This window comes from Colossoma macropomum, unplaced genomic scaffold (genome assembly GCF_904425465.1).
Source record: "Colossoma macropomum unplaced genomic scaffold, Colossoma_macropomum, whole genome shotgun sequence".
NCBI lineage: Eukaryota > Metazoa > Chordata > Actinopteri > Characiformes > Serrasalmidae > Colossoma > Colossoma macropomum.
Window position 1 is genome coordinate 30,789 of NW_023495256.1, and position 25,405 is coordinate 56,193.

A 25,405-nucleotide genomic window follows, 5' to 3' on the forward strand; every position below is an offset into this window, starting at 1 on the left:
TGACTCTGACTGTGCCGACATGCACTGGAAATTTCCACTAGTGAAAAAAGATAGGACATATTCCACCCCGGTTCGAACCTGGTAAAGGAAATTACACTTTTCGCTCGACATGACACTGACGGTAAAGACGTGGGACGCTTTCCACACTGTGCACTCACTTACAATACAACTGACATCCCGACGATGAATTTTTCCACTATGTTAGTTGCTGGAGCTGATGTTTGGTGGTACTGTAAAACAACCACCCTAAGGCCTACCCTGCCCAAGAATTGGAAGGGCACATGCGCCCTTGCAGTACTTACTATGCCTGTAGCTATAATCACCTTACATGACAATACAGCTCACCATAGACGCAAGAGATCAGCTTCTGTTCCTGGCAGTTTTGACAACACCATTTACATTGATGCTATTGGGGTCCCTAGAGGGGTCCCTGACGAATTCAAAGCGAGAAATCAAATTGCAGCAGGCTTTGAGTCAGTTTTATTTTGGTGGTCTACTATTAACAAGAATGCAGACTGGATCAATTACATCTATTACAACCAACAGTGATTCATCAGTTACACCAGAGATGCTGTTAAAGGACTAGCTGAACAACTGGATGCCACTAGCTTGATGGCGTGGCAAAATAGAATAGCTTTAGATATGCTTTTGGCCAAGAAAGGAGGGGTTTACATCATGTTTGGCGCAACCTGTTAGGAATAAATGTACAACAACACTGCACCAAACGGATCCGTCACGAATGCCTTACATGGCCTAACTGCTCTAGCCAATGAACTTGCAGAGAATTCAGGCATTGATGATCCATTTCCCAAGATGTTAGAATCATGGTTTGGGAAATGGTCAGGCTTGGCCAAGTCATTACTAGTGGCCATAGCTACAGCTGCAGGACTTTTGGTGACTTGTGGATGTTGCATCGTTCCATGTGCGCGAGGACTTCTGGAGAGGCTCATCGACACGGCCCTAACGAAGAAGGACACAATAAACGCGTACCTGATGATGACTCTTACCGAACAAGGTGATGACGACACATATGATGTTCTACTTGATCTGCCCCTGGACACCAACTGCATCTGATTGATCACGCCCATAACTACGGACAATTGATTGGGCGGGGATGATTTGTACTAGTGACCTCTCGCCCCGCCCACAACAGTCCCCTCTACGTGGAGTAAATTCATTGGGGCAGAAGATCAAGATTTCACACTGTCTATAACTGTTTGTGCTGTTTGTACATATATGTTTTAATCTTTGTACTCATTACACTTACTCACTACTTATTCAATTATTTACTCTGCATCATTTACTTTATTAATCATATTTTATATCATTTGATGTTTATTACAGTTTAATCTCATTTACTCTTTGTTTGCTCTCCCCTATAGTGCCACGTCCTTGTGTTTGATGATCCTAAAAAGTTATTGGCAATTGATTTCTTTTGATACCTTATGAGAGTCTGACTTGCTTATTTTGGCTAAGACTGGTTACCTGGTCTCAAGGAGTTGGGGCCTGGACACTGGTTATTGCTGAGATAGGACCGGAACGGTCCACCAAGGGGCCGGAAGGGTCTCTTTATTTGGGCTATATGGCTTTTTTGGAACACCTGGTCTCAGGTGAGTTTTAAGTAGCTCGCTTATTGGGGTCATAAGGCTTCATATGATGGGAAGGACGGATTAAGCTGTGCCCATTATGTCTTGCCCATTTCTTAAAAGTTCATCAGACTCGTAATCTGGTCTTAAATTTACTTTAACTATGAACATTTTTGTTTATTATTATTCTATGAGGTCTTGGAACACAGGTTGTGGTTACTTTAGTCAGACAGTAATTTGTAGAAGGAATGTGTACTAAATCATATAATTTCATATAATTTGAAATATATAAGTGGGTAAAATAATTTTGAAAAATGATTTGTGGGGTTCGATGTGCACTATGTTTAACCTTTTGACACATACTAATACTAATAAGTAACCTTTGATTTTCATATACCAGTAAACATATAACATCTATTGTGTGTTATGCATGCAAAATAATCAAACATTTGCAGAGGTCATGGTGAGGGCACCATGAAAGGAGGGAATGTAGTATTTTAATGAATATATTACTATTATAATCAATAAGAAATCCATAAACATATGCTTAAAAGTTGATTAACAAAAGTGTATTAATCCTCTCACTAAGGATAGGCCATGCTGTGTGTAAGTTAGGGGATTTTTGTTATTGGAGAGTCCCTGAAGTTCAGAAGCATCTAGAAGCCAGTGTACTTTGTTGTAAGGGCAAGTTGACCCCCAAAGAGTGAGGTAAGCTGATAGGGAACCAGTCACAATCAGTTTTGGAACCAGTTTAATAAGGCAAGAGCTAATTAATAGCCTTGAAAGGATGGCGGCGGCTTGGTACAGCCAAGCATGGAAAGTTTTAAAAAATCAAGGACAGGTGCGGTCGGAAATAAGGTGTAGAATCAGGAAATAATGGGAATCAAAATGACATGGGAAAAGGTGAGAGGGAGGGGGTGATTACTTCATCGCCCCCAAACAGGGTATAAAAAATGATGTTTCTGTAATGTACTTTGCATTTGGTTGTCCGGGAGGCATCTTGCCACCTGAAGCTCAATAAAAGAAGAGGGCCTTTTCCTTCCTTCCAAAAGAACTCAACGGCTGAAGTCTTTTATTCAACTTTCTTTTATTTTTGACTGAACTTTATTTTATTTTGCGTTTATGATGAGAACAAGCAATCAGATTTATTAAAGAACTGAAACTTAGTTATAGAACAGATTAGTGTTTAATTATCCATATGTTGCGGCTCTGTAAGCGGGAATCGCACATAGTCCCAACAACGGGAAGACTAAAGCAAATTCTTAGGGAACAGTGCTTGGCAAAATATATTTGTTTTTAGTTCATCTAATTTTATTTCCTTAAAAAATTCAATTATTAATTTAAAATTCATTTCTATTCATTGTTTATTGTTTTTAATAGTAATGAAAATAATAATGACACTAATTATTTTGTCCTTTGTAATGCGATTATTATAGATGTAAATAATACAAAATAAATAAATAATAATAAATAATATAACACTGTTAGGGAAATATTACAGTGCTGCACTGTCAGTGCTCTTACATCTCTTAGAGGGAATGAGATGAAGTCATCTGATTGGCTGTTCCTGCGCCACGCCTAACCACACCTTTTGATCATTCATTCACTCTAACTCTGCTCCATTTACAGTTGTGCTGTTCTGCGTTGGCTTGGAGCCGCCATGCCAATCAGGAAAATACAAAGAATCTGTCACACACATCTACACTGTGATGATCCCTTAATATTCTACTTACACTATGACCACGAAAATAGCCCCCGTTCAGCACAGTATATGAGACACCTGGTATGGAGCTCTCTGCTCCAACCAAGCTATGAGAGCTCTCCTTAGACTCCACCCCTAAATTTAACATAGATTTCTACAATAATAGAACTGTAAATATTCAGGATAGATGTGGAAACACTAGTGATGGGCGCTGGGCTATATATTTTGGTTTTTGAAACTTAAGTTAACTTCTATTTTACCCCTGGTGATTTTTTGCCTGTGGTGCACAACCTAAGATAAAATACAACACAGGATATTTCAGTAGGATTTTTTGCCATATGATCATGAACTTATGCAGGCTGTTTCATTATATGATGGCAGTGTATAGCATTTAAACAGTTCTGGACAACAAAGGATTTTCAGTGGAGATTTTACATTAAAAGGATAAAACAGTTCATGACTAGGCTTAATTTCTGTCCAGGAAACCAACCTTATACGTAAGCTTTGTTTAACTGATTGTTGCTACAATAAAGCTAATTTCCACTTGTATCTCTATGGGATTGTTACAGTGTATATATAATGGTATATATAATGGTATATATAACGTATATTCACTTTCACATACAAAGTTTAATAATACTTGGGGCAGCTGTAGTTTATAAACTGGCATTTAAAGCATGTAAGATATGCATGAAACATATTTTACTATGTATTTTACACTTTTTCAGTGAATCTTTTGGTATTAAAACTTAAAGCCTGTCTCTTAATATTGTTATAGAAACCTGTTATCTGTCTGTCAAGCTGGTTGTTTAACACAGTTTTGCCTTTATACAGTGTATTAAAGGAGAATTCCACTGTTAAATAGTTATGTTGTAAATAAAGTAATTCAGAGTGGTTTGGTGTGAAACGCTCTGTTCTAGAGAAACTTAGCGAGTCAAAATTGTTCACAGTGGTGGTGATAGGAACCAGACGTCCACCTCTAAAAGCCCCCTCACAGAAAGTTATTGTATGAAATGGTTATGAATTCACTGCCTGATGTCTGAGGCATTGTCTTGTGATAGTTTTGAGAAGGTTTTGGCCTAAAACATTTTTAATGGTGGTGGGACGCTGGGAGGCAAAATAGTCCCCAAATTTTCCACTATTTTACCAACATTGTAATGCTGCAGGACAAATGCAGGAATAGTTTCACTAAATTATTAAAAACTGCTTCTATTTCCACAGGAGCATTTTATGGTGGGAAAATAGTTGTTGTGAATTTTAAAGTTGGCACTAGACTTATGTTTTTATTTTAAACTGTGTTCATGTATAAGTAGCCCTTTTACCTTTTTTCCCATTCTATGGTTTTTTCTATTGTGTAGAATCACCACAGAATTTTAGTTAGCAGGACCACCAACATGACAGTGCCGCATACTGCAGGCATCTACTACCACAGGAAGTTTTTCAAACAAACTCTGCAACAATTATCAATGAATAATATTGATCACTGAACACAGAAACACACAGAATCTTTCTCCCATTATCTGTTTACTTTCAGTGAGTTGAAGGTTTATTAGGACCACCTACCATGGTGCTCTGTGCAGAGTTATAATTACAGACTACAGTCTTGCAGCACAGCTTGTCTCCACTCCTCCCTTTAGTGGTAAGAGACCATCATAGCATATTTACATTGTGACTGACACTGGTCACCACATGGCCACCACATGGCCAAAAGTATGTGGACATCTGAACATCACGTGTTATTCCAAAACCATTAATATATACTCGTCTGCTGAGTTTAATACGTAGTGTTGATGATGGTAAAATAGTGATAAATCTGGCACTTTTGAAATCACTGTTTTGGACAATATAAAGCCTATTATGTTACAGATACATGTGTAGCATAATTACACGATAAGAAAATATTACAGGTTTACAAAAAATTGTAGGAAGCTGTAAAAATGATGAAATGTTCAATGTGAACAGAGCTGCAGTTGATTATATTAAAACTGAGAAAGCTGTATAGCTTTGAGAATGAACTTCCAGAATACCCAGAATGCCTCACATTCAAAACACAATGATCAAATAGTATAGTCATTTTTATTAAGAAAATTAATAAATAATGAAGTGTTTATTTAATAACATGAAGTATTTTTGCCATGTCAGAATTTATTTTTGTTTCCAAAGTACTTTCACTTCTGAACAAACCTTTGGTTCATGTTTTGGTTTCTAGTTAATAATATAATAATAAATATAATAATATTTCAGTCAACACTGTTATTATATTTGAATAGTAGTTGGGCAACATATTAATAACCATTTCATGTAATATCTTTCTGTAAAGGGGCTTAAAGATCCAAATACTATTCTGTGGCCTTTAAAGCAGCATCTGCGAAGAACAATCACACATGCAGTTCTGTGCGTGTCTTACTAATCCAACAAAATCTTTAGCAACTATTTATCTCAGCAGTAAGTAAGCAGTATTTTTACTGTTAAAAATATAATAAAGTATGTATAAATAAACATGAAGTAATTTATAGGATTTCTTGTTTTTTAATGCGAGATGTTATGAGACAATGACAGCCAAGTCATTGTGTGGACACGTTTACCTCCATGACAGCACACCTGACTTAACTTTCGATTATGAATTAATCAATTAGCACAATTATAAAAAGTTCTGAATCTGCAGATCTGAAATCTGTTTTGTGTACGTAGTAAAAATCTCAAACTCTCCAAAATTATTAAACTTATTTAATATTAAAAAATCATGAGGCTTTCTATATAGTATGTTTCCAGTTTATCAGATTATTACTAAGCTGAACTGAATTGAATCTGTTCTCATATTAGACCATTTTATTATTTACAGCTGCTGTAAGGAAGATTCCCCAACATGCAAAAGCTACCAGTGTGGAAACTGAAAGCAGAAACAGTCGGTTTGTAGTTTGTGTTTATCATTTATAAATATTACATATAATTATCTGGAACTGTACTTAATTTCATTATGATTCAGATTCATTTCAGTAATTCATGAGTTTTATGAAGTAAAGTGTAGTGAACAGTGTCTTGTGTCTCCTTTGTATTTGGGTCCAAAACCAGAGCTAAAATCTTGCTTTGCAACAGTGATATAATTTTTAACATGATAATATAAAAAATTTACCACTAATAAATGTTTTAACCTCTAAGTGTGTGCGTGTGTGTGTGTGTGTGTGTGTGTGTGTGTGTGTGTGTGCGCGCGTGCGTGTGTAATTTAGATAGTTTTAGCTTTGTACATGTGTATGTGGTTTAGATAATACAATAATAATTTTCATATATATATATTATACATAACATATATATATATATATTATATATATATATATATATTATTGTTTATTTAGTGGCGATGGTGTTTAGAAAAACTCCGCCGATACTGAGTTGCTAGCAAAAGATTTATTACATAGTAAAACAGCATCATATCAAGCACTATAAAGTACCTGAGAGAGGATCCGTGCCAATTCTAAATGTCCTCTCCCCGAACAGACTGACCAACAGCATATATATATGGTTCTTGTTGTTGAAACAGGAGACAGAGCATATGGTTCTTTTTAAAATGATCTCATCTATGTGGAACTAAGAAGAAGGGAGAAAGTGAGAGGCCTACTTCCTATGGGTCTTTAAATTGAGGGGCCCCCCTGGTTCAAACATTCCTATCCCCTGCACAAACAGAGCACACAGGGAACTCCTAGATACTTGAAACTTCAGACATCAGCTTATACTCAATGTTAAGAGTGTTTTTATCTTCTTCTATAAAAATGCTCCCTTAAATATACTTCAATATATATACATATATATATATATATACATATATTAAAATGATTATTGAACAAACAAAATGTTCGGTCATGGCCACTGCGTCAGCTCATGTTAGAAGGTCATGGCTAGCAAGTTATTTCACATCTTGGGTGTTTGCTTACAACTAGCTTGTGGCTAGCGGGTTAGGCCATGGCAGAGCCATCATAAAGGACTGTGGCCTGGAAGAGCAGGTTAGGTCATGGCTACACAGTAGGTTACTATGAAAAGAGACACACAAACAATTTATCTTAACGTCACTTTGCCAGTTTAAATGCCTGGTGAGCAAACAAGCTCAGAAATTACAAACCGTTAGACTAATATTATTAATGTTAAATACTGTCCTAAAGTTGGCCGGTGTGCGTTAACTTAACTCAGTTCACAAATTCAAATTTCCACATTTGAAATTCCGTCCCAGCCTGTTTATCTTTACAAAGCAGTTAAAAGCACCGTCACCGGGGGGAGGGGTATGATTGGTCGAACTCTTTTCTTCTTTTATTTGTCAGAAGGCTGGACGCTGCTGCCCCTTACTGTCAGATTTGAGTTCTGCACAGCACAAATGAACACATAGGCGTCACCAGCTTTTTGTGTAGTTTATAGTGCCAAATCGTACCAGCATACTGTGATGTCAAAATGTGTGCCTGCTACACAAAATACATACAGGTTGGCAGGTCTGCACTCTGCAGCCCCCCCTTCTCACTCCCCCTAGTGATGCATGACACTGCAGTTTAACCAAGTCAGAGCCAAAGCCAGAGTTAAGATATTTAAAATATATAACACAGATTCAACCATCCAAAATACAGTATTTCAGTTCATACACAGTTATATACCATTATAACATAACTTTAAGTAGATTATACTGGATTGTAATAAATGAGTTAAAATGAAATACTGATGGACTAAAGATGATTAATGTATGGAGTAATGTTTGTGTTAGCAAGCTGGGATGCTGATCTACCTTTCAGGTCTAAAAGAAAGTGAGATAATGAACATAATTAAATCATCTGTCACAAATATTTCTAATATTTTGTTTCACATTCAAAGAAAAAACAATTAAGAGCAAAAATTAAATGGGTACAAAAAAACGTGGATCACAGGCAGCCAAACTCAGCATTAGCAGGCAGCATTAGCAGGACTTGACGCTGGATGTGATTTAGATGGAATCTAGTCTTCAACATTAAACAGACGACTATGCTGTAAAATTAATTAGACAATGTTTAATCAGCGAGGAACCCTCAGGGGCATCTAGGATTTCTGTGAAGTAAATAAATATATATCTGTATTTTGGTTCTTTTAAATTTAATACAATCCATAAGCTTGTATTTAAACAGCATAATCACAGTAATAATTAATTCTTTTCTTTCACTGTTAAGTTTTTGGTCAGATAAAAGTGGGTCAGAATCTCAAAAAGCTTAATGAAAAATTATCCAATCAGAATTTTATTCTCTGTGGTGTCCAGGCAGAAACAGACAAGCCAGGTCTTCCAGTGATGAGGCTTTCAGAGCTGAACTGAAGGTGAATGTTTATGTGAATTGCTGTTAGCTTTGTGCTAGCATGCTACTAGAATCACACAGAGGTGCTATCAGAAATTAGCATTATTATCCTCAGTTTGATCAAGTTTTGACATTTATGGCCCAAACTGAAGCCTCTAATAGTCACAGTTCACCACTGAATTTAATAGTTTATAGATCTACTATCAGTTAGAGTTCTTCATATAACTGATGCAGCAAATACCTGAATAAAGCAGAATGTAGGAGATTTATGAACAGCTTGGTTTTCTGTAGAATGAGTTTGGGAGCACAGAGTAGAGACTCAGAGTAGAGACTTGAGGCTGAAGTACAGACATGTTGTGACTACAGTTTGTGCTACAGTGGAACTCAATAAGGGTTGAAGAGGTTTCGGTTCTGATATATTAAACCAGAAAACTAAACTAACTCGAGCTGCACAAACCCAGTCTTTTCCACACACCTCATCAACATGACCTCTCTGTCAAACAACCAGCTTTAAAGGGGAATTCCACAGAGTTTTCAAAATTTCGACATACTTCAGTCGGAGTGGTTTGATGTGGTGACAAGAACCACGAGTTCACGATGTCAACAACACAAACATCGTCAGTTTATTCTCAATGGAAAATGACCAGTGCACCTACACATGTCTTCATAATGTTTACATGTAATACTGATCATGGTAAAATAGTTCTGAAAAAGTTTTCTTGTAGAACAATTTTACCTTACAACATAGAATTCTCTCCACTAAAAACATATTTATAAAAACACTTTGTAGGCCAAAATCTTCTCAAAACGTTTGTAAAACAATGTTCCAGGCATCAGGCAACATATTCCAAACTACTTCATGTGTAATAGCGTTTGGTGAAACAGCTTAGAGACACTAAACATTTTGAACATCTGGTTCCTATCAACACAGCTGTGACAAATTCACTCAGGGTACATTTCTCCAGAATGGAGCATTTCACACCAAACCACTCTGAATGAATTTGTTTACATCTCAACAATTTAATTATTTACAATTTTGAAAACACAGGTGGAATTCCATTTTGCATTTTTGACTCTAAGACCTTGACTGTTAAGTCTTACATGTGTAAACACACTATTTACTAAGCCTTAAATTAATTTCAGAGATGGACATTTTTTAAAACTAAAAAAAAACAAGCAAAAATGCCCAGATGTAGTTTTTCATGACCCACTCGTCCAAGAACAAGTTTATGGTCACAATTTATTGCCACACTGCATGCAGCGTGTCATGAAATCAGGTTAATTAAATAATCTAAATGAACTAAATTAACCTGCAAAATAAACTCATCAGATCTGCTCTCTCTTCTACTGAGCCTGATTTTGTTTGCTTGTTTTATCCTTTAAAATATTTATGTTCTTCTTGTGTCTTAATATTTTCTCCTAACTCCCTCAGTCATTTTAATCACACTGCTGACTCAGGTTTTCTCTTCTATAGACTTTTCTCACAGCGAGTCCCACTTCAGTTTGGTTAAGCATTAAATCTCTTTAGTAGAATTAAATCACTTCTGCTCCAAACAACAGCAGCAAAATTGGTCTGTTATTCTTGTGTGTTACAATGTTGAAAGAGCCAAATCTTTCAACAAAAGTGAAAGGAAGAAGTGGGTTCCTGCTAGTCAAAGCGCTGATTTAAACAAATCTGATTGGAGGACGCTGTATATGTAGCACGGGATACTGAGAGAAAGATCCCGAACTTCCCAAGCTGTTTACAGCTGTCTAACATAAAGCCACTGTCTGTTTCATGTACAGTATGCCAGTGATTTTTGTAATATTAGCTGGCTTGTTATGTCAATGATGTGATACTCCTACTGTCATTAGAACTTGTATCAAACAGCATCCAGAGTCCATCTTTCTCTATTGTCATTAATGCAAGAAAACTAAAGCTGTGGGTTTGAGCTCTGTGGTGTGCTGTCACATTTGTTTTGAAGTGTGGGAGAATCATCCACTGATGACATAAAGAGCTTGCTAACTTTATCTATTCAAACTAAGCTGATTTGGAGAAATTAATCTGTTAATTTAGCAAGCAAACACGCCCAGCTAGTAGTGAGAAAAAATAAATAAACTCTAATTAATTTACACTGCAAAAAAGTAACAGAAACCACTGGCATTTATGATACAGGGAGCTGCCATATAGAGCCAGCTGGTAACAACAGTACAAGCCACATTGTTCGGAAATAGTGTTAGTGATTGCTTTTAGTCATACTGGCTAATGGAACCCTTCTACAGTTCATCTAGATCAGACGGACCAGAGTTTTATATCTAATGCTCACTCTGTAGTGTATACTAATGAAGCCACAAAGGGTAACTTAAATGAAAGTGTGTTGCTGAGTCTAAGTTTCACTTCATATATTCATTCTTCCTGTAAAACATTTCAAAAACAGGCAAAAATATTTCTAGCATCACTTGTATAACTTATTTTTTCCCACTACTGTATAAAAAATTGGGAACATTTGCGATGTTAGCAAGTTAGCTAGGAATTTATTTTTTCACCTGGTCCCCAAATGTTAAGGGAAAAAAAAACAGCTGCCCCATCTGGTCAAAGCTGGTGTGACATGTGACAAGTTTTGTGAAGGAGAAATGGACTCAGGAATGTGATTTATTATTTATTTTTTTTTCATCTTAGCCTTCTGGGCTTCTGAAGTATTCACACGCTAAAAGAAAGTCACAAGAAAAAAGCAAGTGCCACCATATTAGCACATAACAAAACATCTACCTGTTTAGAAAATCTGTTTCCCACAACATACAGAGCGTCCTTATAATGCAGCCAGTTCAGAGTGATGCATTCAAACCCAACTATGCTCATCAATGTAGCCTTTTATATTGTGCATGAATAGCAAAAGATGCAGCACACACAAAGTTTAGTTTCACCTTGTTTGCTGGCTGCTGCATTAAAAACGTACAAAAATTAGTGAATTTAGAGGGTCATGATGATTGGCTGGTACAATAATGAAGCATTTTTCAAAAATGCAGTGTGAAGTAATGCAGTAATGCATAGTAATAACACACTTGATACAGAAGTCTAGAAGCAGTGTGGTATTAATATGCTCGTACTGCATTATCTCAAATTATGTTTTTGCTTTATCCAATTTAGTACTGCAATATCAATTTAATTAACTACAACTACAATAATCCTAGACTGTTACAATCTGCAGTAAAGTAGGTACTATTATTTCAGTTTTTTTAATACTTGATTACAAACACAGTAAAATTGACACAGTACAAAAGTAGTGTTAATGGAATATAAAAACAGCAGTTCAGAATGCAGTAGGGTACTACTGGATACTAATGTACATTTTAGTACTACAGTAGTGCATTTGTTTTATTTGTGTAGTAAATGAAGTAAAATGGATGTAATTACTATTAAAAAACTGCAGTACATTATCCAGTAATACAACTTTTAGTACTGCATCCAATTTACTACACCTGCACTTAATACAGCACAGTAACTACTGTTTTACTCTTACTAAAACACTACAGTCCTGATATTACACTACAGGGAAAATTTCTTCAGTGTTCAAAACCGCACAATCAAGACAGTTACTTTGAAATATTCACACTTTCTCACACACATATACACACATGGACAGGATGGATTCCTGTTTTGTCTGAACACAAAAGGCAAGATACACGACATAAAGTTATACATATAAAAGCTAAGTTAGACAGTGCTGAGCAAATAAGGCCTGTGTAAATATGAATGGCTTCTTTTTAGATTATGCAAGTATTGCAGCTTTCAAGAGTTTTTAAAGCCCACTGGATGTCCCTCCTATCCAAGGGTGTTGTTACATGTTAATAATAATAATAATAATAACGATAATAATGATAATAATAATAAATTATTCCAACACAAACACACACGCACAGAGAAAGCTTTCTGTACCTGAGTATGTCCAGTCTGCAGTGTGGATCCTCCAGTCTAGCAGTGAGCAGCTTCACTCCTGTATTTCCTGGGTGGTTGTAGGTCAGATCCAGTTCTTTCAGCTGTGAGGGGTTTGCACTCAGAGCTGAAGCCAAAGTAGAACAGCCTACTTCTGTAATCATACAACCAGATAACCTGCAGAGAAGAGGGGAAAAGAGGGAGAGACAGGTGAAGTGTGAGATGTGCATTTAAAGTCATATGTAAGGGAATTTCTTTCATGGAAAGTATAGTTTATGAAAGAATATATCTGCTCATCTTTTTAGATACAGCATTGCATATCAAGCATAAATGTACAGAAATCTCACCTGAGTATCTCCAGTTTACAGTGTGGACTCTTCAGTCCAGCAGAGAGCAGCGCTGCTCCTGAATCCTGAAGGTCATTTTTGCTGAGATCAAGCTCTTTCAGGGAGGAGTTTACCAGTTGTAATACTGATCCTAGATTTTCACAAGATTTTTCCCCAAGATTACAAGAATCTAGTCTGCAAAGGGAGAATACAGTATCTTACAAAACAGTAAAAAGAAACTGACTGAGTATTCACAGCTTATTCAAATGGTTCCACTAAGTGACAAGAGGAGAAACAACTCAACAGTGTGTTTCCTTTTCTCAAAAAGTGTTTCCTTTTCTCAAGTTTGCTTATAATAAAAGTGGGACTGTAATCAGCAACAACTGTTAAACTTACCATGCATATCAGACAAGGAAGCTCATTTTTAGAAATATATTTTCACAATAAAGACAAAACAGTTCACTAATCCTGTGTAACTTCCTACTTTATTAGTTTAGGCTTCATTTTCCTTGAATGAAGTTTTTTTTGTTCAAAAGGAAGAATTCTTGGAAGTAAGAAAAAAGCATTTTACATTTCAACCAACATGATTAGGAAGTAACAGTGAAATCAAACAATAACATTTTTAGTTCCGATAGGTGGTACCAGTGATGCAAGAGAAAAATGTTACTCTAGCTCTTCTGGAAGTCCTAGATATGTCACTGACTGTGAGTACAAGCTGTAGTCAAAGAAATAGGTTTCTGTCAGTGGTTAAAAACTGAAAATGGCTGAGTATTATTAAAGCAGTCACTGTAAAACTACTACTTGCTATGGAAATGTGTGTTGCTAGGATTACTGTTATGAAATTCAAATGCCCCTGTTTCTGTTACAGATGCAATACATGTGTCCACCACTGTTTGATTAACATAATATTAACATGATAACATAAAATCAGAACATTTACAACTCATAAATGTGGTAGCGGAAATTAGCATTATTGTAGCAGTAGTACATTCCAAGACATCTTAAAAAATTAAAACATTTGTGCTTTAAATACTGCTACGTAAAGATATGCATAGCTGATGCATGCTTTTAATGCAGTGACAGTATTTGGCTCTCTGTGTAAACAAAATTTAAAAAAAGAAAAATCTCAAATAGACTGTGCTTTATTTTGTTTTGTTAGTTGCATTGGTCCGTTATTAATCTCAGCACCAGACTTCTGACAGGTTTGATGAATATTCCAAAACATAGTCATGTTGGGAGGGACATTTTTATTTATCTTTGTCTATTTCACCTTTTTCAGTTTTTCCTTCATGCTTCACTTTCGTGCATTTGGATCTTGTCATCTAGGAATTTTATTTTCAGCATGTAATACTGTACGATTCTTTAAATTCACTAAAACACCCTTTTGATTTAAAAAGATGTGCTGGTGAAACACTGAATATCAAGAATGAAGTCTCACGATGAAAGAATATATTTGCTCATCTTTTTTGATACGGCATTGCATATCAAGAATAAATGTACAGAAATCTCACCTGAGTATCTCCAGTTTACAGTGTGGACTCTTCAGTCCAGCAGAGAGCAGCGCTGCTCCTGAATCCTGAAGGTCATTTTTGCTGAGATCAAGCTCTTTCAGGGAGGAGTTTACCAGTTGTAATACTGATCCTAGATTTTCACAAGATTTTTCCCCAAGATTACAAGAATCTAGTCTGCAAAGGGAGAATACAGTATCTTACAAAACAGTAAAAGGAAACTGACTGAATATTTGCATATTTGCAGCTTATTCAGATGGTTCCACTAAGTGACAAGAGGAGAAACAACTCAACAGCGTGTTTCTTTTTCTCAAAAAGAGGTTCAAGTTTGCTTATAATAAAAGTGGGTCTGTAATCAGCAACAACTGTTAAAGTGGAATCAACCAATAACATTTTTAGTTCCAATAGGTGGTACCAGTGATGCAAGGAAAATTTTGAGTATGAGCTGTAGACAAAGAATTAGGTTTCTGTCAGCTGTTAGACATGGAATATGGCAGCAGCTGTTCTATGGGTATTTTATTGAAGTATTTACTGTAAAACTACGACTTGCCAAGAAAATATTTATTACTGAAATTTCTGTCATGAACTGCAAATATCTGTGTTTCCTGTTACAGATTTAATATAATATGTATGTCCACCACTGCTTACTTAACATAATATTAACATAAAATCATAACATTAACATCTCATAAGAAAGTAGTTCATTCCAAGACACATTAAAACAACTAAAACATTCATGCATTAAATACTGCTAAGTATTGAGATGTATAACTGATGTATGCTCTTAATACTATAAATGCATTTGTCTCTGTGTGTAAACAAAAGGAAAAACCTCAAACCACTGTGCCTGGGGAATCACGTGACCGATTTTCCGGAATGGCAGCTCGCGGCTCGAGCTCTCGCATTCCTTCTCTCTTTTTGATTGATTTAGTCGGTTTTAATTTCATTACCCCGGTACCTTTTGTTGTGAAAGATTGTCTGAGATGTCGAACACAAAAGGGAGAGCGATTTCCTCGCCGGTGTCCTCTCCAATTAAGAAAAAATCCAAGCAGTTTGAGTCACCCGAGATGGCTAAGATGGCGGATCTCTTGGCTGATTCCATGGAAAAACAAGCTAGCTTTCTCCAGTCGCAGTTGGAAGCGATGTGCGCGGACTTCAGGGTTCAGTTGTCTGCAATCCAAGATGACCTTTCGACACAGACGAAGTCAGTCCTCACGATGATTTCGAAAGTTGACAAAGTAGTTGGCGAACAACGCGAGCAGAAGATTCTCAACTGTCACATAACTCAGTTGGAGTCTGTTGAAAGTAAGCTAGCTGAACTCGAGGACCGCTCATGCCGTAATAACGTGCGGCTGGTAGGTCTACCAGAGGGATTCGAAGGTGACAACCCCGTTAGCTACATCCAAAAGGCGATCAAAGAGTGGTTCCCTTCCCTTGCTGATAAAGAGATGGAGATTGAGAGAGCCCATCGAATCTACAAGAAATCATCGGATGGTCAGAACTCGCCGCGGGTGCTCATCTTCAAATTTCTGCGGTATCAGGAAAGGCAACGACTGCTGAAGGCTTACAGGGAGCGCAGCCCTGTTGTGTTTTCAGGCTCCAGGCTACGTTTCTTCGTTGACTACAGCGCAGCCACAGTTAAGAAGAGGATGGCTTTTCTTTCAATTCAGAAAACATTAAAAGCAGCTGCTATAGAGAACTTTCTGCTATATCCAGCTCTGCTAAAAGTCAGTGTCAGGTACTGTGCATCATTTCTCTTCTCCTTCGGAAGCGGAGGGTCTGCTCTCCTCTTTAGCCAGGCCGAGTGAGAACACCATGGAAGCACAGATTCAGTGTTGATTGCTTGCTTACTTTAAACTTTCCTACATGCATAAGTCAAACTCTGTTGACATTATGGTATCTAAAGTAAGCTTAACTTGGGTGTATTAGCAGTGTTTATATTCTTTCTACATGTACATTATTTCTTTCTTCTTTTTTTCTCTCTCTTTTGACTAATCTATTCTTTGAATACTTATTACAATTATTTATTTATCGTGGTTAATATCTTTGTATTTCTTTTGTATATTTTAATTCAGCTGTTTTACTTATCATTTAGTCACTTATGCATTTCTGGTGATTAGTAGTCTGATGTTTCTTCTATCTTTATATGTTGCTTTGCTGACTGATCTTTCATTTAACTAGTACCATCAGTGTTCAAGTGGGTAGGGATTTCTGTGTTATTGAGGGAATGGTGCGATAACATAGCTGCTGTATGCACACCGACGAATGTGTCAGGGTTCAACTATGGGGAGGGGATGAAGCAGAGAATGAGAGCATCATTATGCTCTTTCCTTCTTCAGTGGGGATTGTTCAAGTTATTTACGGTTCGGGGAAAAAGGGAACATGGCACCCTAATGCTCTTTGCTTTTTTCAGTCCGATATGGTCTTTGTAACTCAAATGATTTGTTTTGATTTTCTGGTGATTTTCTGTTTTCAGGTTTCATTTGCTAAATTGTGGTCAATCTATTCTTCTTGTTTATACGATAATGGTTGATTTGTCAGTCTTGTCTTGGTATGTCCGGGGTTTAAACTCTCCTTCTAAAAGGACCAGCTGACATACTTCAAAGGAAAAAAATAGATATCGCATTACTTCAGGAGTCTCATCTTTCATCACAAGACGTGCCCAGAAAGGCCAATAAGTATTTTTATGTGGAAGCTTTTTCTGCAGCCGAGAGCAAAATTAATGGTACTTTAATTTTTTGCGTAGGATGATAAATATAACAATACTTAATACAGGCTCAGACACATCTGGACGAATTGTACATCTTGAAGCAAATATCATGGGGAAAAAACTCACATTTGTATCAGTGTACCATCCCTCTGTCTTTGATCCAGACTTTTTTTATTTTTTAACAAAATATCCGGTAAAATGAACATCCTTTGATTATAGGTGCTGACATGGACGCGGTTTTTAACAATTTATTAGACCGCTCCAAAAATGGCCAAAATGATAATCTTACACAATTTGTCTCAATGCACTCTCAGATAGCAGTTTAATACTACATTGCTGCAGAATGAAAAATGTATTGCTGAATTTAGCTCTGGCCTTAAAGATTTTATGGCTATCAATTATGGCTATACAGATCTACAAATTTTGTGGCAAGCAATTAAGGGATACATTAGGGGGAAATCCACTCTTTTTGCCTCACAACTAAATAAAAACTAAACTAAAGGAAATTACAGTCCTAGAAAAAGTCCTAGAGAAGTTGCCTCACTTGTTCTTTCACTACAGACATCCTTTAATGAAAATGTTGCAGCTGAGCTTGAATTAGTTAAAGGGGAACTTAATTCTCTGCTTAGAAGGCGTTCTGAATTTTTCATGCATAGAGTCAGACAATATTATTATTTTCATAGTAGTCACCCTAGCCATTTGTTGGCCCTTATATTACGCAATAGTAAACATTTTTCTGACACCCCTGTTATAAAATCACCCCAAGGTACTTTGGTTACAGATCTGGCTCAGATTAATTCTATATTTCAGCAGTTTTATGCAGAGTTATACCAATCTGAATCACAAATGGAATATAATGATCACATGAGTTACCTGATAACTCTAAATTTACCATGTCTATCTAAAGAAGAAGCAGATATGCTCGGGCAGCCAGTAACATTAAATGAACTCAAAAAAGCTTTACAAGCAATGAAGAAAGGGAAAGCTCCAGGCATGGATGGTATGCCCCCAGAATTTTATTTGACATTCTTTTCCCAACTAGGTCCACCCCTATTAGACATGATAAATAATGCAATAGAAATAGGTTCTTTCCAGAGTGAGGCGAATATATCAATAATTTCTCTTCTTCTCAAACCACAAAAAGGCCCAACCTCCTGCAGCAGTTATCGCCCCCTGTCTTTGATTGGATCAGATGTTAAATTATTTGCTAAAGTCCTTGCAACGCACCTTGAAACATATATGACTAAATTAGTTCACCATGATCAGACAGGGTTCATTAAAAATCGACTTGATAATGTTCGTCGGCTGCTTCATATCCTTGATTTTGCACTTGATATACTTACTCCATGTGCTACTGTTTCTTTAGATGCAGAGAAAGCATTCGACAGACTCAACTGGGGCTTTTTTGGGCTGTACTGGACATAATGGGTCTGGGTCTTAATTTCATTAAACTGGTTAAAACTCTGTACGCCAACCCTTCAGCTTTGGTAATAACAGGTAACAAATACTCATCTGCATTTTTAGTTTCTCATGGATCTAGAAAAGGCTGTCCGCCCTCTCCTCTCGTATTTGCTCTGTCACTCGAGCCCCTGGCCCAAGCGATTCGGCTATCCCCACTTTACTCTCCAATCACCATTAATAATACTTCTCACTACATTTCTTTATACGCTAACGCATTTTGCTTTTCATTAATAATGAACCTGTAACACTTCATGTGCTTTCTATTCTGGGTAGTTTTTGCAGTTACTCTGGCTATAAGGTCAATAAGACAAAGTCTGCACTTTTTCCTTTGAATGATGGAAGATATGAGGAAGGTCTTCTTTAGCTATCCCTGTAGTACATCACTTTAGGTACCTTGGGATTGAAATTCATTCATCCCTTCAATTAACAGTTAAGAAAAATTTTAATCGGATATTTACTAAAATCTGTGACGATATGAGGAACTGGAGTCATTTACCTAATACTCTTCAGTATATCAGTAGTGAAAATGAATATCAGTAGTGAAAATGAATATTCTCCCTAGAGTTAATTTTATAAGTTCTATGATTCCGTTACCTCCTCCTGTAGGTTTCTGGGACAAACTTCACTCCAGTGTCTCAGCTTATATATGGAAAGGCAAGAAACCTTGAATTAAACTCGCTGCTCTTCAGAGTAATAAAAAAGATGGAGGACTTTCTCTTCCTAATTTCAAATTACATTATTATTCCTTTGTTCTTCGTCCATTGTCAGTTTGGCTCAATTCAAATACTCAAACATCTTGGCGGCCTCTTGAGGAAAGTCTGGTTGCTCCATACAGATAACAAGATCTCATGTACTCGAATATTCCCATAAAGCAATGTAAACTGAGACATGGTCCTTTAATTAGTAATTTACTTGTAACATGGCCGGTTGTAGAAAAACTGACCGAAACCACAACTGTTCCTTTCTTCTTTCCTCAATGGCAACAAAAGGGAATACATGTTCTGGAGGACATCTTTAATGATTCGGGACTTCGGATATTCCAAGACTTGCTTGCATTTTACAGTATACCAGGTTTTTCATTTTTTCTCTGTCTCCGCCTTCGCTCTGCCATGAAGGCATATGGTGTTCCTTGGGGCTGCACTTTACCCTTACACCCATTGCATAAACTGTTCGTTGCTAGCATGGGAACCAAAGGTTGAGTATCCAAAGTTTATCTTATTATACTACGTGCTGTACATAAACCCTTAGGCCTACAAACTGTATGGGAAAAAGAGCTAAAAATTGACCATGGTCAAATCAATTGGCATACTCTATGGAATAACATCACATCAGCCTCTAAAAATCCTAATCATCAGCTTATTCATTATAATTTTATCCACAGATCCTATTTAACCCCCTGCTGACGCTACCATATGCGTCTTACTCCATCTCCTCTTTGTAATTTTTGTTCTGATGGTACACATGGTACATTTTTACATATGTACTGGGAGTGTTTAAATGTGCGTACGTTTTGGACTAAGGTTTCTTTTACATTATCAGATATTCTCAATAAAACTATTCCAAATACAGTCCAAACTTTGCTTTTGATTGACGACTCTGAATGTAATTTAAATTGTGCTGAAAAGCGAATCTGGCTGGCTGGTCTCACAGCTGCAAAAAAAATGTTAGCCTTGTGCTGGCAACCTCCACATTCTCTGTGCTGGCGGCAATGGATCCTCACCTTGGTGGATATCATCAATATGGGACTTTCAACTGCAAGGATCCATGGAGCTAGCGGGAGGACCTTGAGCTCTTTAGAAAGTGCAGCTAAGAAAATTGGCAATTTATTGTGAAACCTGTTTTGTATTACTTGATATGTCATAGAGATCATTTATTTATTTATTTATTTATTTATGTATTTATTTATTTATTCACTATTTTTTTCTTCTTTGACCTGCGGTGGGTTTATGGGTGCCATGTGTGTGTGTGTGTGGGGTTGGCTGGGTGCTTCATTTTGTTGCTATGTCTTTTGTTGCTTACTGTATTTTGTATTACATTGAAGCACTATCTTAAAAATAAAAACATTTGATCACAAAAAAAGTACATTGTGCTTTATTTTGTTTTAATAGCTGCACTGGCCAGTTACTAATCTTAGCACCAGACTTCTGACAGGTTTGATGAATATTCCAAAACATAGTCATGTTGGGAGGGACACTTTTATTTATCTTTGTCTATTTCACCTTTTTTCAGTTTTTTTTCTACATGCTTCACTTTCGTGCATTTGGATCTTGTAATCTATTGAATTTTATTTTTAGCATGGAATATTGTATGATTCTTTAAATTCACTAAAACATCCTTTTGATGTAAAAAGATGTGCTGGTGAAGCACTGAATATCAAGAATGAACCTCACCTGAGTATCTCCAGTTTACAGTGTGGACTCTTCAGTACAGCAGAGAGCTGCTCTGTTCCTGAATCCTGAAGGTCAATGTTGATGACGTCCAGCTCTTTCGCGGAGGAGTTTACCAGTTGTAAAGCTGATCCCAGATTTTCACAAAACGTTTTCCCCATATTAGACGAAGATAGTCTGCAAAGCGTGAACACATATCTTATAAAAGGAAATTAGAAATAAATAATTTATCATAAATGTTCATTCTTACAATACAGTTATAAGTTATCTTGCATATCTGTAGCTTATTAAGATGGTTCCATTAAGTGACAGTAGGATAATTAAGTCAATGCATAAATAAAATCAGCAGCGTGTTTCCTTTTCTCACAAAGTGGTCCAAGTATGCTTACAATGTTCCTTCAGTAAAGCGGCACTACAATCAGCTACAGTTGTTTAACTCTTTCATCTTTCATCTTAGTGCTTTCATCTTTATTGTCATGCATATGCGGCAAAGCAGCTTATTTAAAGAAATGTTTTCACATTAAAAAATCTAGAACAGCTCAATAATCTTACATAGTTTGCTAATTTGTTGGTTAATTTAGTATTTCACCTGGTTCAAGTTTGCTTATAATAAAAGTGGGACTGTAATCAGCGACAACTGTTAAACTCATGCTGTTATCTTACCATGCATATCAGACAAGGAAGCCCATCTTTAGAAACATATTTTCACACAATAAAGACAAAACAGTTCACTCATCCTATGTAACTTCCTACTCTTTTAGTTTATGCTTTATTTTCCTTGAATTCTGTTTTTTTTGTTCAAAAGGAAGAATTCTTGAAAGTAATAAAAAAGCATTTATGATTTTATAGTTTACATTTCAACCAACATGATTAGGCAGTAACAGTGGAATCAAACAATAACATTTTTAGTTCCAATAGGTGGTACTAGTGATGCAAGGAAAAAATGTTACTTCAGTTCTTCACAGAGTTCTAGATATGTCATCGACTCTCTGAAGAACTGCGGTCTGGTAGATGCCCAATCTAATATATATATATATATATATATATATATATATATATATAGTAATAACAAAAATATGAGGGATGTTTAGTACATATTTCAATAAATCAATTACCTTCCACTTAAACAGTAGGATTGTAAGGGACAGTGACAGCAGTGATGTTCTAGCCTCTAAGAATAAGTTATCCTCTGTGATATCAGCATCCCGAAACAAGAAGCAAAGTTTGCTTTCTTATGGATTTGTTCGAAAATGATTGATATGCTGTATCTACTGCTGTGAATGAATCACTGAAGACAGATTTAGATAGGTCACTACTGAGTGCTAAATTCATGCAATAACAGATTTTAGGGCTGTTACTAGCACAATATGACACAGACACAGTTAATTTCAACATGCACACACACACTCTTAAAGGTTTAGTCCACAAGAATCATGTGTAAAGTCAAACTCATTTTAACCCTTGTGTGGTGTTCAGGTCTGTGGGATCCATTTTCAATGTTTACCAAAAGAAAAGAATATGCGATTTATTATAATTTCAACCTAGATTGCTTGGCCTTTGGTCATTTTCGGGGAAGAAGATATAAAATAACACATTTTCAGTGCCTTCACACTGTTCACCCCCCACACATTTATACTACACATGTGGTGTTGGGTGAACCCACGGGGAGTAAAAGTGTTGAGGTGCTGTGTCCTTCACTCTGTTCTCATCCTACATGGCCTGCTGTTAGTGTGTGTGTGTGTGTGTGTGTGTGTGTGTGTGAGGGTGGGCAACATGGACAGGCTGCTGACTGGCTACAGCTGCTAAAGGAGATCCCTACACTGGCCACTTGTGATATTTTAAACATCTGGTATTTTTACACAAATTGTAAAATACACAAAAACAAACACATCACACGACACAAGGACTATTTTTTTTGTTGAAAATACAAACAATACAAGCTAAAACACTTGTTCTCTAGTTGCCAGCATATATGCTATTAACACTAGCAATACAGCTTCCAAAAATAGTTAGGATTACATTGTCAAAATCTTCACAATTCATTTTTAGACTTAGCATTATCTCCAGCAGGACAGCAAAAACTGTTGCCTAATTCTAGCGAATGATCACTAGTGTGTAAAATTAATGCAAGCAAGAGCCAGGAAAATTTCAGTGAAACAATTTCTGTCTTTATGATGAAGATATAAATAAATAATATTTTGGGGGCCATCTTACCCCACAGGACTGACTTTAATTTTCACTTCAAAAGAAAAAAAATGACTTGTATATTGTACTCTGCACAACCCCTTCATAATCGTATGGTTTTAACTTTCCTTGCTTAATTTAATATAAATGTATAAATCACTGTTACCTAATGACAAAAACTTTAAATAACTGATCCCAACAAAATTCCAGGTCAATAACTCTCAAAAATGTGATATCAAGATGAAATTTCACAACTCATTTGACCACAGCCATTCTGTAAATTTATCAAGATTAGATCTGGCCCTACCATTTGATTAAGAGAGGAATGAACCATTACATGTTTCAATTCATGTGTTCTCCTTATTCATTTCATTATTTATTATTTTAGTTCTACAATGAGGGACGTTGAATTTGCTTTATTTAATTATGCGTACTTATGCATTTGTGTTTTAACAACGGGTGTCAGGGACCGAGGATCAGTCTGTTACTCAATTGGCCCACAAAAAAAAGCCCTGTGTACAAAAATGTGTCCTCTGCTCAAACCAACTGAGCATAATTTTGAAACACCTTTCGTCAATTTCCTGCTTTCTCACTAAATTTGTCAACCTCCAGAAGTTGAAGGTGGTTGGAATGGCTTGTCCTCACTCAATACTGGGCTAATTTATGTTTGCAGCTTGCTGGCAAATGTGGCACAATTTAGAGGTTTGTGTTTGAACAAGGGAAATTGTGATGTCACCTCTGTTCTGTTTAGAGTGACAGTCACCAATGACATTGTTTTAGTAGTTGTGTTGGTCAGTTATTAATCTCAGCACAAGATTTCTGACTGTAGCCAGGTTTGATCAATATTTAAACACACAGTCATGTAGGGAGGGACCTTTTATTTAGCTCTGTGTATTTAACCTTTTTCAGTTTTTCCCTCATGCTTCACTTTCATAGACTTGGATCTTGTAATATAGAAGTTTTATTTTATACAATATGGAATATTTTATGATTCTTTAAATTCAGTAAAACATCCTTTTGATGTAAAAAGATGTGCTGGTGAAGCACTGGATATAAAGAATGAAATCTTACCTGAATATCTCCAGTTTACAGTGTAGACTCTTCAGTACAGCAGAGAGTAGCTCTGTCCCTGAATCCTGAAGGTCAATGTTCCTGAGGTCCAGCTCTTTCGTGGAGGAGTTTACCAGCTGTGAAGCTGATCCCAGATTTTCACAAGACTTTCTCCTAATATTACACCAAGATAGTCTGCAAAGGGTGAATACATATATAAAAGAAAATTAGAAAAAAGTATTTACATCATAAAGTTAGACACCACACTTACAACTTAACTTGCATATTTGTAGATTACTAAATTGTTCCACTAAGTGACAGTAGCATAAATAAATAAATAAAGTCAGGAATGTGTTTCCTTTTTCTCAAAGTGGATCACATTTGCTTAAAACATTCCTTCAGTAAAGTTGCACTAAATTCAGCTACAGCTGTTTAACTCATGCTTTCATCTTTATCCCCATGCTTATGCAGCATAGCAGGTTATTAAGAGAAATGTTTTCACATAAAAAGGCTAGACCAGCTCACTAGTCCTACATAATTTGCTACTTTGTTAGTTTAGTATTTAAACTCTGGAGAATTTCAATGTCTTGTCAGTTTGGTTAATAATTTTTTGTCATTCTTTCAGCCACTGGTACCAAATCCCAGCACTGGAGAGCTATACTGTCTGCTTGTTCTAATTTGAACTCATTAATGACTGCTGATGATTTTAAAGCACAAAACTGTCTAAAACTGTGCAGGGCTGTGGCCAAAAAAAAATTATAGTTGTTTCCATTCCTGATCCAGAAGTACCCAGGAACAGAGATACTTCAGTTCCAGGATCAAGAAACACAGCACTGAGGGTGCGGTTTACAGTAGAGTGAAATATATATAAAATCTGACTAGTAAGCCTACTTTCGTTGGATCACAATCAGCAGCCTTGCATTTTGTGCAGAGTGCTCAACCTGCCTGTAGTGTCCGGTGGATGCCCAAATTTTACCAGCATGAAATGTTCTATCATAATACCTTTTGATATTGATAGTAAGAATGAAAAGACACAGGACATGTAATAAATATTTCAAATAAACCAATTACCTCCCACTTAAACAGTAAAATTATAAGTGACATTTTAGCCTCAAAGAATAATTTATCCTCTGTGCTTTCAGCATCCAAAAAGAGAAGCAAAGGAGACCAAACAAGTCCTTCTTGTGGATTTGTTTGAACATTACTGATATGCTGTATCTACAACTGTGAATGAATCACTGAAGCCTGATTTAACTAGTTCTGTTTTGAGTGCTAATTTAA

At 36.4% G+C, this 25,405-nt stretch overlaps 1 protein-coding gene across 7 annotated transcripts in view; it reads right to left on the bottom strand.

Annotated features, from left to right (window-relative positions):
- The window catches only part of LOC118801297 (NACHT, LRR and PYD domains-containing protein 12-like), a 75,161-nt gene that overhangs the window by 13,987 nt on the left and 35,769 nt on the right, over window positions 1-25,405 (bottom strand). For 6 of the 7 annotated variants that reach the window (XM_036561546.1, XM_036561545.1, XM_036561543.1 and 3 more), the window contains 5 exons: window positions 24,146-24,319; window positions 20,894-21,067; window positions 14,336-14,509; window positions 12,846-13,019; window positions 12,502-12,675 (listed from right to left, as the gene is read on the bottom strand). In XM_036561546.1, coding sequence (XP_036417439.1) covers window positions 12,502-12,675; window positions 12,846-13,019; window positions 14,336-14,509; window positions 20,894-21,067; window positions 24,146-24,319 — 870 coding nt within the window. The remainder of the gene's footprint in view (window positions 1-12,501; window positions 12,676-12,845; window positions 13,020-14,335; window positions 14,510-20,893; window positions 21,068-24,145; window positions 24,320-25,405) is intronic. The other variant, XM_036561544.1, reaches the window with a different exon arrangement.